The 16,533-nt window shown below is 41.5% G+C and overlaps 1 protein-coding gene across 3 annotated transcripts in view; it reads right to left on the bottom strand.

Moving 5' to 3' along the window:
• The window catches only part of PPIP5K1 (diphosphoinositol pentakisphosphate kinase 1), a 488,970-nt gene that overhangs the window by 119,179 nt on the left and 353,258 nt on the right, over window positions 1–16,533 (bottom strand). For 2 of the 3 annotated variants that reach the window (XM_053717727.1, XM_053717728.1), the window contains exon 28: window positions 2,621–2,683. The exons of the other annotated variant lie outside the window; for it this stretch is intronic. In XM_053717727.1, coding sequence (XP_053573702.1) covers window positions 2,621–2,683 — 63 coding nt within the window. The remainder of the gene's footprint in view (window positions 1–2,620; window positions 2,684–16,533) is intronic. 3 annotated transcript variants of the gene reach the window in all.

The raw sequence follows: 16,533 nt of genomic DNA, 5'->3' as shown, positions 1-16,533 counted from the left end.
GCACAAACTTACTTCACCACCTCCATAGGAGGCAAAATTTGAAAAACTGAATTGTGGGTGTGGTGAGGGGTGTATTTATAGGCATTTTGAGGTTTGGGAAACTTTGCCCCTCCTGGTAGGATTGTATATACCATACGTCACTAGCTCATGGACTCTTGCCAATTACATGAAAGAAAACACCCATGCTTAATAGTTTCTAAATTTTGTCCTGAGTTTAGAAATACCCAATGTTTACATGTTCTTTGCTATTTCAAAACCATTTTTGTTTCAAAATTAGCGATAGTTACATTGGAACACTGATCTCTGTCAGGAATCCCTGAATAACTGTTCACATGTATATATTTTTTTTAGTAGACAACCCAAAGTATTGATCTAGGCCAATTTTGGTATATTTCATGCCACCATTTCACTGCCAAATGCAATCAAATAATAAAAATTGTTCACTTTTTCACAAACTTTAGGTTTCTCACTGAAATTATTTACAAAGAGTTTGTGCAATTATGGCACAAATGGTTGTAAATGCTTCTCTGGGATCCCCTTTGTTCAGAAATAGTAGACATATATGGCTTTGATGTTGCTTTTTGGTAATTAGAAGGCCTCTAATTGCCGCTGCGCACCACACTTGTATTATGCCCACCAGTGAAGGAGTTAATTAGGTAGCTTGTAGGGTTAATTTCAGCTTTAGTGAAGAGATCAGCCACCCACCTGACACATCCCACCCCCTGATCCCTCCCTGCCCCCCCTCAAACAGATCTCTTCCCTCCCCCACCTCACAATTGTCACCGCCATCTTAAGTATTGGCAAAAAGTCTGCCAGTACTAAAAAAAAAAAGGCTTTTTTATAGTCATTCTGCAGTGTTGGATCCCCCCTTAGCCCCCAACCTCCCTGATCCCCCGCAAACAGCTCTCTAACCCTCCCCCCTCTACCTAGTTGCCGCCATTTTGGCTACTGCCCAATTTTCTGTAGTGTAGCTGCCCCCCCTCAATACCCTACCCCCCTCCCCCTCCCAGATCCCTTGCCCAAGATTGATTCCCCCTCCCACTCTCTCCTCCCTACAATTTAATGGCAATGTGGTGCACATGCACCCCCCGTGCGCCCACACTATGGACAAACAGGATAAAGAATTGAACCAATGATGGGCTGCCCACCCGCCTCCCTGCTATGGCTCCCACCCACCAACAATCTGCACCATCGATGGCCGATGCAGAGAGGGCCACAGAGTGGCTGTGGGTGGTGGTGAGTCCTACTGATGCCACTGGTATCACCAACTTTTTAAAGGTTGGAAATGTTTTGCAGCGAGCACAAGGGTTGTGCAGTGAAATATTTTAGCCAGCTGCTTCCAGCTGTTGTGGTTGACCTTAACGCTCTCTGACTCAGTGCGTTTCAGGTTAGTTCCCTCCTATTCTAGCAATTATGCTACCACATATGGCCCCTACTAGGAAACCCAACTTAGTAAGCAAAAATAAATATACACATTCCATAAATAATGTCATGCACCAAATTTGCACCCCCCCTTGCAGGGGCGCCCTTAGGAGTAGGCCTCTATTGTAGCACCGGCTCTGCACGTACCCAATGGGATGCGTCACTGAAGTATATTAATGATGTACCACAGCAGGATTCTAAATTACATTGTGAACTTAAAGGTGGTATCCTGCCATTACTAACAAAGTCAGACAATATCCCAGAGCACAGCAGGAAGATAAAGGCTATTAGAAAATAAGGAAGAAGAAAGAACAAAATAAATATCTATTTAAATTAACACTGGAAGATACCAAAGATGATGGTGTAAAACCAATGGAAAAGAAAAGATAAGAGTGTGAGTGGGAAATAAAGAAGATTCATTTTGAATTATTTACCTGAAAAGATATAAAGACTGAGAATAAAAGAACATATTAGACAATAAAAAAGATATGAAATTTCCATGTCACGCTTCATGAATTTGCTACAGTGAAGTCCTATTTTTCTGTAAAATGTATGCTTTATTATCATTACGTACCTTTATTTTGGTACATTATGCTTTACATAAACATTTATTTTGGTTAGATCAAATATACTTATAACGATATGGCCCTGACTGCTTACCAAATTGTTACTATTAATATAATTTTTATTTTCAAAGTCATTCTAAAACTATTCAAATTTCCTTAAAGAAGTACATTAGGAATTTAATATCAAAGTGTAAATTATAGAAAACTGGGCTGAAAAAAAAATTATATTTACGCTTTGGCACTGTAATAGCCAAACCAACCTCACACAAAACTAAAAATTAATAATAAATAAATAAATAAAAAAAACTAGAGACGGTTCGTGAAACTTGAATGCAATTTCACTACAGCTAGAGAAATGAGATGATTGGTAGGTCACATGACATGATGCAAGTCCCAAAAACTCTTGTGTCAATAAGTTAAAAGATCAGCAGTTGGGAATATGAGAGGAAACACGTTACGACACAACAACAAAAAAAAGTAATTGAAGAAGGAAAGTGATGGAAAAGAAGAGGACCACATCACAATACCAATATGAATAAACGTTGTTGGAATGGCAAAAGGAAGAAAGAAAACTAAAGAAAAAATGGGTTAATAGTGTGAAGCAACACGTCAAATCAAGGAAGCAAACGTACCATTAGTCGGATGCTTTGCAAACGACACAGAAAATCGCTTTACAGCTGGCATAGACAACAGTTCTGAGGAAATAAAAAAACAAGCATCGGCGTTAACGTTCTGCTTTTGGAAACTCAGACAGGTACATACAAACACCAACAGGACCAAAGACAATATACAGCAAGCACAGATTGCATTACAGTTCAGAATCCAGCCAAATCATTATATCCAAGTTTTGTTGGCACCATCACAAAATGCCCTGTATTTATTAAATGTATAAATGAGTTGTTCAGTATTTTCAGTTTACATTTACTTGATTCTGTTTTGACTGTAAGGAATTTGAAGCAGGTGGTAAAAAAATCAACATAAACCTATAGTGAGCACCAAGCATGTACATTACATGAGCAGACTTTCTGATAACCTTCTACTGCTAAGTTTAAAAATAAATAAAAATACACAAAAACGTATAGGCTAACATTTGTCTCCAATTACAGATGGATTTGTCTTCTTTTCCGGGCTGTTTCATTATAAATTGCTATGGGATAAATGATTAATGCTATACAATATGTAAGGGACACTATAGCACCTTAAATTGTATGATGAAATCCCTAATTCACCATACTACCATTAACTCGGAGCAAGAGAGTCCAAGCTGAACAATACTAAAATGTGCAACCTTTACTTAACATAATGGCTTCAGGCATGGGGAATTTTCTGGCATACTGCCCTTCCTCATGTTGGGCTTGCATTTTCTTGCTTTGAATATTGTAAATTTGCAGTACCCCTTCTGATGTGCACTTCAGGGACACTAAACACTTAGGGCCAGATTACAAATAGAGCGCCAAATATCGCTTTCAAGTTAACAGCAATGCAAACATTACTTGGAAGCATTGCGTTTACGAGGGCGCGCTTCCATAGGCTCCAATGGGAGCCTGGTTCTAATGCATTGGTTTTCAAACCTGTCCTCCAGGATTACCTTGGATGAGAGCAGGTAGAATAAGCATGTTTAATAATCAGCTGATTATTTCACCTGTGCTCTAGTTCAGATAACCTCAAAATGTGACCTGGTAGGGAGGTCTGAGGGCAGGTTTGAAAACCAGTGTTCTAATGACATCAGAGACAGCATCAGAACAGTGATTGCAGCATTTGTAAATATATATGCATATGCTGATATACAACATACAACACAGTACCTGGCTGTCATTTTAACATGTGAAGAATACAGTTTTGTATATTTTAATAATTTTGGAGTCTGTGCCGTTTACTTCACTTCTATATGCTGATATACATATATATTTATGTGTTAATATGCCTAGTGCAGTTGTTTTTTATTTATAAAAAAAAAAAAAAAGCTACATTTATATTATCTATATTGCCCTCTTTTAGAAAATTAACCAGGGATTGGATTTCTGGTTAATTTTCTGAGCGCTAATTGCTACTGTGAGCTTGCGGGAGCAATAACCAACCACTTGTAATGGCTGGTTAATTATCACACGCCAGCAAACAGGCAAATTTGACCGTTTGCGGGCGCACAATAATTTAGCGCTCCACTTGTAATCTAGCCCTAAATACATTTTATAAGCATAGTATTGAGGTTATTCCCTTCCTCCCTCTAATCATGGGTGCCACCATGTTGAAATCTATCTTTCACTACATTCTAGTGCTGACCTGTTTGCACATGTGCAGCAACTTTACTTCAGATACCTGCAGTATAACCTAGATTAACTAATAGCAGCGCCCATGAGTAGAGGAAGGTGCATGGAGTATATTTAGTGTTTAGTGTCCCTTTAATCCCTTCACTACCGGGACTTTCAGACAAAAACTTGCCCAAAATACCAGAGTATTTTCAGTATTTTTGCAATCACTCCATTTAAACAGAAATAGAACCTTGATTTTTTTTTAAATTTACCTATCAAATCTATATTTATATTTTTTAAGTAGACAACCAAAGGTATTGATCTAGGCCCATTTTGGTATATTTCATGCCACCATTTCACCGCCAAATGCCATCAAATAAAAAAATGTGGTACTTTATTCACAAACTTTGGGTTTCTCACAGAAATTAATTACATACTGCTTGTGCAATCATGGCACAAATGTTTGTAAATGACCAATACAGACCAATATCTTTACTGAACAACGATTACAAGCTGTTCACAGCCATTCTGGCAGATAGGCTGGCTGGGGTGGTAGGGAATGTCATTCATAAAGACCAAACCGGGTTCATGAAACACCGTTCGTCGGTCACGAATATTCGTAAGACCTTAGCAATTATCTCTCACTACTGGCAGGTCAAGGGGGAGGGCGATCTTAATTCACTGCCGGACGCCTGTCTCCTCGCGATAGACACGGAGAAGGCGTTCCACAGGGTGGAGTGGGACCACTTATTGACAGCCCTAGACAAATTTGGAATTACGGGAGATTTTCACAACCTCATTCGGACACTCTACCAAAGCCCACACACATTAGTTATAGTTAACAGGGAGATCTCTCAATCCTTTACATTGGAGAGGGGTACCCGCCAAGGATGCCTGCTCTCGCCTCTCCTCTTCAACCTAGCTATAGAGACATTGGCCATTCATATTAATGAGGCCCTGAGGGGGGTGAGCATTGGTTCGCACTCCACACACTTATCCCTTTATGCAGATGACTTACTGCTCTATATTCAGAACCCAAATACTGAAATTCCCAAACTCCTCGACATGTTACATCAATTCGGAAAGGTATCAGGATACAAGGTCAATTTAGATAAATCAGAGCTAATGTACCTGAAAAACACTGTAGGCCCTGACACACCTCAACTGCCACTCAAAGTCACAACAGGTTCCTTTAAATATCTAAGCATATACCTACACACAAACCCTAACCTAATTTATAAGCTTAACATTCCCCCAGCGCTCACACAGGTCCAGGCCCTTTTGACCGGCTGGTCCAAGCTTCCACTCCCACAATCAGGGAGGTCTAACTTAATAAAGATGATAGTAATGCCAAAACTGCTATACCCCTTCCAATTGCTGCCACTTCTCCTTACGCGAAAAGACACGCAAGCTGTAAACACAATGTTTTCCAGATTTGTATGGAATGGTAAAAAACAGAGGATTAGTCGCCTTAAGCTGGCTATGCCGGCGACCCGGGGTGGGCTTAAGCTGCCTAGTGTGGAGTGGTACAATTGGTCCACGTTGGCCAAGTTGATCTTGGAATGGCTGGAGGGTACATCAGTGTTTGGTGATAAACAACTAGAGACACATCTTACACACCTTCTAGCCCGAGCCTTCCTGCCACATGCAGAACTTCGCTCATTACCGTCTCACATTAAAGACAATATTTTGTTTAGGGATCCTCTGAGGGCATGGACGAGACTATGCAAATGGTGGAGTCTCCCCCACACTGTCACCAGGCACCTCCCGCTGCAGGGGAACCCAACCTTTCTCCCAGGCATGACCACACGTGTGTTCAGGGCCTGGGAGGAGAGAGGTTTAACCTCAGTATCGCAACTCATAGACCCCCTCTTTGATAAAGTGTATCCGCTAGCCGCGCTTCAGGAAAAACATAATTTATGCTTACCTGATAAATTCCTTTCTCCTGTAGTGTAGTCAGTCCACGGGTCATCCATTACTTATGGGATATTAACTCCTCCCCAACAGGAAGTGCAAGAGGATCACCCAAGCAGAGCTGCTATATAGCTCCTCCCCTCTACGTCACACCCAGTCATTCGACCGAGAACCAAACGAGAAAGGAGAAACTATAGGGTGCCATGGTGACTGGAGTATAATTTAAAATTTAGACCTGCCATAAAAAACAGGGCGGGCCGTGGACTGACTACACTACAGGAGAAAGGAATTTATCAGGTAAGCGTAAATTATGTTTTCTCCTGTTAAGTGTAGTCAGTCCACGGGTCATCCATTACTTATGGGATACCAATACCAAAGCTAAAGTACACGGATGACGGGAGGGACAGGCAGGATCTTTATACGGAAGGAACCACTGCCTGAAGAACCTTTCTCCCAAAAACAGCCTCCGAAGAAGCAAAAGTGTCAAATTTGTAAAATTTGGAAAAAGTATGAAGAGAAGACCAAGTTGCAGCCTTGCAAATCTGTTCAACAGAGGCCTCATTCTTAAAGGCCCAAGTGGAAGCCACAGCTCTAGTAGAATGAGCTGTAATCCTTTCAGGAGGTTGCTGTCCAGCAGTCTCATAGGCTAAACGTATTATGCTACGAAGCCAAAAGGATAGAGAGGTAGCAGATGCTTTTTGACCTCTCCTCTGTCCAGAATAAACGACAAACAGGGAAGAAGTTTGGCGAAAATCTTTAGTTGCCTGTAAATAAAATTTCAGGGCACGGACTACGTCCAGATTGTGCAGAAGTCTTTCCTTCTTTGAAGAAGGGTTAGGGCACAATGAAGGAACAACAATCTCTTGATTGATATTCTTGTTAGTGACTACCTTAGGTAAGAACCCAGGTTTAGTACGCAGAACTACCTTATCTGAATGAAAAATCAGATAAGGAGAATCACAATGTAAGGCTGATAACTCAGAGACTCTACGAGCCGAGGAAATAGCCATTAAAAACAGAACTTTCCAAGATAACAGCTTGATATCAATGGAATGAAGGGGTTCAAACGGAACACCCTGTAAAACGTTAAGAACTAAGTTTAAGCTCCACGGTGGAGCTACAGTCTTAAACACAGGCTTAATCCTAGCCAAAGCCTGACAAAAAGCCTGAACGTCTGGAACTTCTGACAGACGTTTGTGTAAAAGGATGGACAGAGCTGAGATCTGTCCCTTCAATGAACTAGCAGATAAACCCTTTTCTAAACCTTCTTGTAGAAAAGACAATATCCTAGGAATCTTAACCTTACTCCATGAGTAACTCTTGGATTCGCACCAGTGTAAGTATTTACGCCATATCTTATGGTAAATCTTCCTGGTAACAGGTTTCCTAGCCTGTATTAAGGTATCGATTACTGACTCCGAAAATCCACGCTTTGATAAAATCAAGCGTTCAATTTCCATGCAGTCAGCTTCAGAGAAATTAGATTCTGATGTTTGAAAGGACCCTGAATTAGAAGGTCCTGTCTCAGAGGCAGAGACCAAGGTGGACAGGATGACATGTCCACTAGATCTGCATACCAGGTCCTGCGTGGCCACGCAGGCGCTATTAGAATCACCGATGCTTTCTCCTGTTTGATCCTGGCAATCAAACGAGGAAGCATCGGGAAGGGTGGAAACACATAAGCCATCCCGAAGGTCCAAGGTGCTGTCAAAGCATCTACCAGGACCGCTCCCGGGTCCCTGGACCTGGACCCGTAACAAGGAAGCTTGGCGTTCTGGCGAGACGCCATGAGATCCATATCTGGTTTGCCCCAACGTCGAAGTATTTGGGCAAAGACCTCCGGATGAAGTTCCCACTCCCCCGGATGAAAAGTCTGGCGACTTAGGAAATCCGCCTCCCAGTTCTCCACTCCTGGAATGTGGATCACTGACAGGTGGCAAGAGTGAGACTCTGCCCAGCGAATTATCTTTGATACTTCCATCATCGCTAGGGAACTCCTTGTCCCTCTTTGATGGTTGATGTAAGCTACAGTCGTGATGTTGTCCGACTGAAACCTGATGAACCTCCGAGTTGTTAACTGAGGCCAAGCCAGAAGGGCATTGAGAACTGCTCTCAATTCCAGAATGTTTATTGGAAGGAGGCTCTCCTCCTGAGTCCTTGATCCCTGAGCCTTCAGGGAATTCCAGACAGCGCCCCAACCTAGTAGGCTGGCGTCTGTTGTTACAATTGTCCAGTCTGGTCTGCTGAAGGGCATCCCCCTGGACAGATGTGGCCGAGAAAGCCACCATAGAAGAGAATCTCTGGTCTCTTGATCCAGATTCAGCGTAGGGGACAAATCTGAGTAATCCCCATTCCACTGACTTAGCATGCACAATTGCAGCGGTCTGAGGTCCAGGCGTGCAAAAGGAACTATGCCCATTGCCGCTACCATTAAGCCGATTACCTCCATGCATTGAGCCACTGACGGGTGTTGAATGGAATGAAGGACACGGCAAGCATTTAGAAGCTTTGTTAACCTGTCCTCTGTCAGGTAAATTTTCATTTCTACAGAATCTATAAGAGTCCCCAAGAAGGGAACTCTTTTGAGTGGTAAGAGAGAACTCTTTTCTTCGTTCACTTTCCACCCATGCGACCTTAGAAATGCCAGTACTAACTCTGTATGAGACTTGGCAGTTTGAAAGCTTGACGCATGTATCAGAATGTCGTCTAGGTACGGAGCCACCGAAATTCCTTGCGGTCTTAGTACCGCCAGAAGAGAGCCCAGAACCTTTGTGAAGATTCTTGGAGCCGTAGCCAACCCAAATGGAAGAGCTACAAACTGGTAATGCCTGTCTAGGAAGGCAAACCTTAGATACCGGTAATGTTCTTTGTGAATCGGTATGTGAAGGTAAGCATCCTTTAAATCCACTGTGGTCATGTACTGACCTCTTTGGATCATGGGTAAGATTGTCCGAATAGTTTCCATTTTGAACGATGGAACTCTTAGGAATTTGTTTAGGATCTTTAAATCCAAGATTGGTCTGAAGGTTCCCTCTTTCTTGGGAACCACAAACAGATTTGAGTAAAACCCTTGTCCGTGTTCCGACCACGGAACCGGATGGATCACTCCCATTAGTAAAAGATCTTGTACACAGCGTAGAAACGCCTCTTTCTTTATCTGGTTTGTTGACAACCTTGAAAGATGAAATCTCCCTTTTGGGGGAGAAGCTTTGAAGTCCAGAAGATATCCCTGAGATATGATCTCTAACGCCCAGGGATCCTGGACATCTCTTGCCCAAGCCTGGGCGAAGAGAGAAAGTCTGCCCCCCACTAGATCCGTTCCCGGATCGGGGGCCCTCACTTCATGCTGTCTTAGGGGCAGCAGCAGGTTTTCTGGCCTGCTTGCCCTTGTTCCAGGTCTGGTTAGGTTTCCAGCCTTGTCTGTAGCGAGCAACAGCTCCTTCCTGTTTTGGAGCAGAGGAAGTTGATGTTGCTCCTGCCTTGAAGTTACGAAAGGCACGAAAATTAGACTGTCTAGCCCTAGGTTTGGCTCTGTCTTGAGGCAGGGCATGGCCTTTACCTCCTGTAATATCAGCGATAATTTCTTTCAAACCGGGCCCGAATAAAGTCTGCCCCTTGAAAGGTATGTTAAGTAATTTTGATTTAGAAGTAACATCAGCTGACCAGGATTTGAGCCACAGTGCTCTGCGTGCCTGAATGGCGAATCCGGAATTCTTAGCCGTAAGTTTAGTTAAATGTACTACGGCATCATAAATAAATGAATTAGCTAGCTTAAGGGTTTTAAGCTTGTGTGAAATCTCATCTTCCAGAGACTCAAACCAAAACGCTGCCGCAGCCGTGACAGGCGCAATGCATGCAAGGGGTTGCAATATAAAACCTTGTTGAACAAACATTTTCTTAAGGTAACCCTCTAACTTTTTATCCATTGGATCTGAAAAAGCACAGCTATCCTCCACCGGGATAGTGGTACGCTTAGCTAAAGTAGAAACTGCTCCCTCCACCTTAGGGACCGTTTGCCATAAGTCTCGTGTGGTGGCGTCTATTGGAAACATTTTTCTGAATATAGGAGGGGGTGAGAAAGGCACACCGGGTCTATCCCACTCCTTAGTAACAATTTCAGTAAGTCTCTTAGGTATAGGAAAAACATCAGTACTCGTCGGTACCGCAAAATATTTATCCAACCTACACATTTTCTCTGGGATTGCAACTGTGTTACAATCATTCAGAGCCGCTAACACCTCCCCTAGCAATACACGGAGGTTTTCCAGCTTAAACTTAAAATTTGAAATGTCTGAATCCAGTTTATTTGGATCAGATCCGTCACCCGCAGAATGAAGCTCTCCGTCCTCATTTTCTGCAAATTGTGACGCAGTATCAGACATGGCCCTAGCATTATCAGCGCACTCTGTTCTCACCCCAGAGTGATCTCGTTTACCCCTAAGTTCTGGCAATTTAGACAAAACTTCAGTCATAACATTAGCCATGTCTAGTAAAGTGATTTGTAATGGCCGCCCTGATGTACTTGGCGTTACAATATCACGCACCTCCCGAGCGGGAGATGCAGGTACTGACACGTGAGGCAAGTTAGTCGGCATAACTTCCCCCTCGTTGTCTGGTGAATGTTGTTCAACATGTACAGATTGATTTTTATTTAAAGTAGCATCAATGCAATTAGTACATAAATTTTTATTGGGCTCCACCTTGGCTTTTGAACATATTGCACAAAGAGATTCCTCTGAGTCAGACATGTTTAACAAACTAGCAATTAGACTAGCAAGCTTGGAAATACTTTTCAACTAAATTTACAAGCAATATGTAAAAACGTTACTGTGCCTTTAAGAAGCACAGAAAAAAAACAGTGACAGTTAAATAACAATGAACCGGATTAGTTATAAAAACCAAATTTACCCAGTAAAAGCATAAATTTAGCAAAGGATTGCACTCATTAGCAATGGATGATTAACCCTTAATATCAGAAAAAACGTATAACAATTGAAAATATAATCGTTTTTATCACAGTCAAAGCACAGTCTCACAGGTCTGCTGTGAGTGATTACCTCCCTCAAAACAAGTTTTGAAGACCCCTGAGCTCTGTGGAGACGTCCTGGATCATGCAGAGAGAGAAGGCAGACTTGTGACTGAATTTCTGATGCGTAGCAAAAGCGCCAAAATAGGCCCCTCCCACTCACATACAACAGTGAGGGAAGCTCAGTAAACTGCATTAATTTAAAACAAACGACAGCCATGTGGAAAATAACGCCCAAAACAATTTTCCACCAAGTACCTCAGATAATTAAACGATTTAACATGCCAGCAAACGTTTAAAATCTAACTTATGAAATGTCATTAAAAGCCTGCTGCTAGTCGTTCACACTGCAAGTTAGGCTAAAAGTTATATGCATACAGTATTTTCCCAGTGAAGAGCCATTCCCCAGAATACTGAAGTGTTAACATACATACATATCAGCCTGATACCAGTTGCTACTACTGCATTTAAGGCTGTACATTATATCGGTATTGGCAGTATTTTCTCAGTCAATTCCATTCCTTAGAAAATAATATACTGCAACATACCTCTTTGCAGGTGAACCTGCCCGCTGTCCCCTGATCTGAAGTTACCTCACTCCTCAGAATGGCCGAGAACAGCAAATGGATCTTAGTTACGTCCGCTAAGATCATACAAAGAAAACTCAGGAAGATTCTTCTTCAAATTCTGCCTGAGAAGAAAACAACACACTCCGGTGCCGTTTTAAAATAACAAACTTTTGATTGAAGATATAAAAACTAAGTATAATCACCACAGTCCTCTCACACATCCTATCTATTAGTTGGGTGCAAGAGAATGACTGGGTGTGACGTAGAGGGGAGGAGCTATATAGCAGCTCTGCTTGGGTGATCCTCTTGCACTTCCTGTTGGGGAGGAGTTAATATCCCATAAGTAATGGATGACCCGTGGACTGACTACACTTAACAGGAGAAAGTACAACCTCCCTCCCCATAGTACCTTTCCATATCTTCAATGCACCCACTATGTATGTAAGCTTCAAACTGACGGATTAGACATCAAGAAACACACACATATAGACAGCCTGTGTTCTCTGGCTAAACAGGGAATTCATTCCATCTCCTACATTTATGACTTAATTATGCAGCAGACGTCTGTAGACGTTGTACGACAACTGAGCGACAAATGGACCGCCACCATGCATAGGGACATAGACACAGATACACTGACGGATAGTTTTGAGCGGGTAATACGAGCCACCCTGGCTTCGGAAGCTAGGGAATCACACCTCAAACTTATGCATCACAGCTACATCACACCTGCCTTGCGAGCCAAATGGGTACCCAACGCAAACAACTCTTGCCTGAAATGCTCTCTCCCAGACCCAGACATAACGCACCTATTCTGGGAATGCCCCAAAATCTTACAATTCTGGGCAAAAGTACAATTCTGGCTCTCAAAAATTAGCGGCAAAAATACTAAGCTAACACGACACAAGGTCTTCTTCCTGCGAGGCCATGCCCAATCCTCCCCGACAGATCGCTTCACGAATGCCATCATACTGCTGTCCAGGAAGTTAATACTTAAGCACTGGATTCTCCCCAAACCCCCACATATAACCCAACTCATAAGATTAGCGCACACTCAGCTTCTTGTTGAACAGGCAGATGTTAAGGGGGACGTGGAGAAGAGGGTAAAACACTTCATATCCAAATGGGAACCTTACTTATTGTATGTCGCTCTGGGCATTAGACGACACTTCCTGGCCCCCTTTCTCAACAGCACCTACCTTATGACTGAACAACTGAAAGGCCGATGGCTCCTGACTGAGGGAAACCCCCGACTTCCAACATAACAACTGACACCTACCCTCCTTGCCACGATAGACTCCGGATTGTAATCCAAGGTACGGACGTTAAACACTCACAAGCTGGACTGCTGGACCCCGGGACCCCCCCACCATCCCCCCCTCCCTCATCTTCTTCTCTCTGTCAATGGAGGAATCTCTGAGGTAATCTGGAGGATTAGCCTTAGCTCTCTATTGAACCGCACAGGGCATAGAGCCCATAGTTTGTAGTTTATGGTTTGTTATTGCATCAGGATTGTTGCCTGCATGTCACACTTTGAAATGTTTGACCACAATTACACTTGAAATGAATAGTTATAGGACACTAAGCTTAATTGAACGCAGTGATTGTCTAGCATTAAACTCTGTTCATAGTCCCTAAGGATGGCACTCCAGCACGAATGGTTGGATGATTTAAAGACTTCGACAAAGATAGCAGGTGCCACCTACTGTGAAACTGGGTTCTCTAATAATTGTTTACTCTACCTTGTTTCCCCTCCCTCCCCTCCTTCTCCACCACCCAATCCTTAACCTGTCCTCTGCCCTGGTCCTACCCTTCCATTACCTCCCCACCTTCCTTCCTCCCTCCCCTCCTCCCCCATGCCCCTTCCCACACTGTTCCTCCCATTTCTTCCAGTTGGGTTAATTAGAAAATGAATGCGGGCTCAGGAGGGGATCGTTAGGATATAGTTTTGTGTATCTTTCACCTTTGCTTATCGCAAGTCTAGATATGTAAATGTATTGTTTAGCCTGAATACCACAGTGATTTGTATCATGGCTCTCTGACTGAGCTTGTGAACATAAAGTTGTCTATTTATTCTTGCGCCCCTTCCCCTCCTCCACCTCCTAACCCTTATCCTGTCCTCAACCCCTTGTTCTACCCTCCCACCCTATCCCTCTCCTCCCCCATATCCCCTCCCTCCCTGTCCTCCCCATCTCTCCCAGTTGGTTTAATTAGAAAATGAAAACAAGCTCAGGAGGAGATCGCTAAGTAATACTTGTGTATATCTTTCACCTTTACTTATCGTAAGTCTGATTATGTAAAAGCATTATTGTATTCTGGCTATCACAGTGATTTGTACTGTCTCTCTCTGACTGAGTTTGTGAAAATAAAGTTATTTAAAAAAAAAAAAAAAGACAGAAGCACTATAGGTAAAAAATATTCAATATTTTATTAACACCAAAGAAACAGCCACAACGTTTCGGGTGTTATCCCTTAGTCATTTGGACATTTTATATACCACACATTTTATGTCCACATGACTAAGGTGTAACACTCAAAAGGTTGTGGCTGTTTTTTTAATGTTAACAAAATATTGAATTTTTTTACCTACAGTGTTACTGCCCTTTTATTATCGGATAGTAGGTATGCTATGCTAGTCAAAGCTTTAAGCTTTGAGTGATTGCAGTAGCTTGATTAACAAGGAATTTCTGCATTCTTTAGTGGAATGAAGATAAAAATTCAGGTTATGAAGTAATCTCTCTTCAGCTTTTGTGCAGCTGGATAGAGATGAGCTACGATTTCCTGATTGATGTGTTTAGAATAAAAACACCTTAGGAAGGAAAGAGTAGTTTATATAAAAACTGCTTTAGCCTGATGAAAAATCAGGAAAGGAGAATCACAAGTTAGAAGAGAAAGCTCAGATACTCTTCTGGCAGAGGAAATGGCCAAGAGAAAGAGAACATTTCAAGACAACAGTTGAATGTCCAAACTATGCATAGGCTCAAATGGCTGAGCCTGAAGAACCCTCAAAAACAAAATAAGGTTCCACAGGCCTGACTAAAACAGAAGAAAAAAACGATGGCACTACAATTGTTGTTTTCTCAATAGATAGCGTAACTAGTTCATAGAAAACTATTATCTCCAACAGTTTATTGGAAAGGAAGAGGTGCTGTACACAAAAGATACTTGTAATTACAAAAATCCAATGACAGCACTGGAAAAGTGTGTACAAAATTAACACTCTACAATACTATAAGTATATTGTCAAAGTTAACATAAATAATCATTCCCCCAAAAGAAGGGGTTAAAACTTAACTTTTAATAAATTATAAATTAAAAATACACACTTAAAAACACAATGTGGTGATACAGGTGCCACAAAATCCCCTAGTGTTCATGATCCCCAATAATATAAAGAGGATATTGTTAGCAAGTACTGAAATATAAATATCGCTGATTGAAAATAATAGTAAGAGCCAAATGCTTATCAACATTTAGATTAGGATACACTGAGTTTTTCTATCCCTTAATCTGTGGGTAAGTAAGGGGTTAATATGGAAGTGAATACTCTGCATCAACATATCGCTTTAGTCTAAGTGAAATAGATTATTTACGTGAAAAATGGTAGTTGAATCAGCTGATTCTCAGTGTTAAACTCATAATTTTTATACTGCAAATGTTTATAGCACAATCACAATTAATACAAAGGGGATCTGGACTAAAATAAATAAATATGCAGGCTTCAATGAGAAGTGATATAGTACAAGTCTGTACTTTTTAGCTAAATATATAGCGTTACTTATTAATATACCAGTGCCAATATTCCTCAAATTATAAATTGTTAGGATTGCCGAGTTGGATTTCTCCTGTTTGGTATGTATGCATAATTAGCAATCTAAAGGTTAATCCAAAACAAAGCCGTATTTACTTTGATTACGTGCGACACAATTTGTCAGCCATAACCGCATATATAATGGAATAAGTACAATTCGGCAGTATCGAAAGCACCTCATAGACCACAATTGCTGTTAAAATGAAAGACCACTCCCCCTGACATGTTTCGCCTGTAGGCTTTATCAAAGGTGTTTTTTATGTTGCACCTATATCACCACATTGTGTTTTTAAGTGTGTATTTTTAATTTATAATTTATTAAAAGTTAGGCCTAATAACTAGTCTTATCCTGACTAAAGCTTGAACGTCTTTAATTTCAGGAAGTCTCTAATAAATCATCTTATGATAAAAGACGGAAATGGCAGAAATTTGTCCTTTAATGGAATTGGCTGATAAACCATTATCCAGACCATGCAGTAAAAATTTAAGAATTTCCTATCAGGAAAGGAAAACTTTCCAGAGTTAAAAATGTATTTTGTAATATGCTTTCTGGCCTAAATCAAAGTGTCCATCACTTGAAAAACCTCTCTGAGAACAAAATCTTGATGGAAGGGACCTTAAGAGAATGTTCTTCCTAAGAGGAAGATGTCAAGGCTGGCTGGAGGACATTTGCAAGCCCATGGCAAAGCAATTAGCAGCATAACTGAGACACTATCCTGTTTTTTCCTGGCTATTATCTTAAATAGTAAAACAAAAGGATGAATGATGTAAATCATATTAAATGAACAGGGAATCACTAGTGCATCTATTAAAGATACACGTGGATCTCAAGATCTTGCACAAGGCTGGGCTAGCTTGTAAATCAAGCGAGATGCCACAGGGTCTAGGTCTGACCATCCCCCTAAAAATTCACAATCTTGTTGAATACCTTCTAATTCAAGGACTATTCATTGGGGATAAGGAGCTGACAACTGAG

The sequence above is a fragment of the Bombina bombina genome, chromosome 6 (assembly GCF_027579735.1).
Source record: "Bombina bombina isolate aBomBom1 chromosome 6, aBomBom1.pri, whole genome shotgun sequence".
Lineage (NCBI taxonomy): Eukaryota > Metazoa > Chordata > Amphibia > Anura > Bombinatoridae > Bombina > Bombina bombina.
This window is presented reverse-complemented; position numbering and strand designations above follow the sequence as displayed.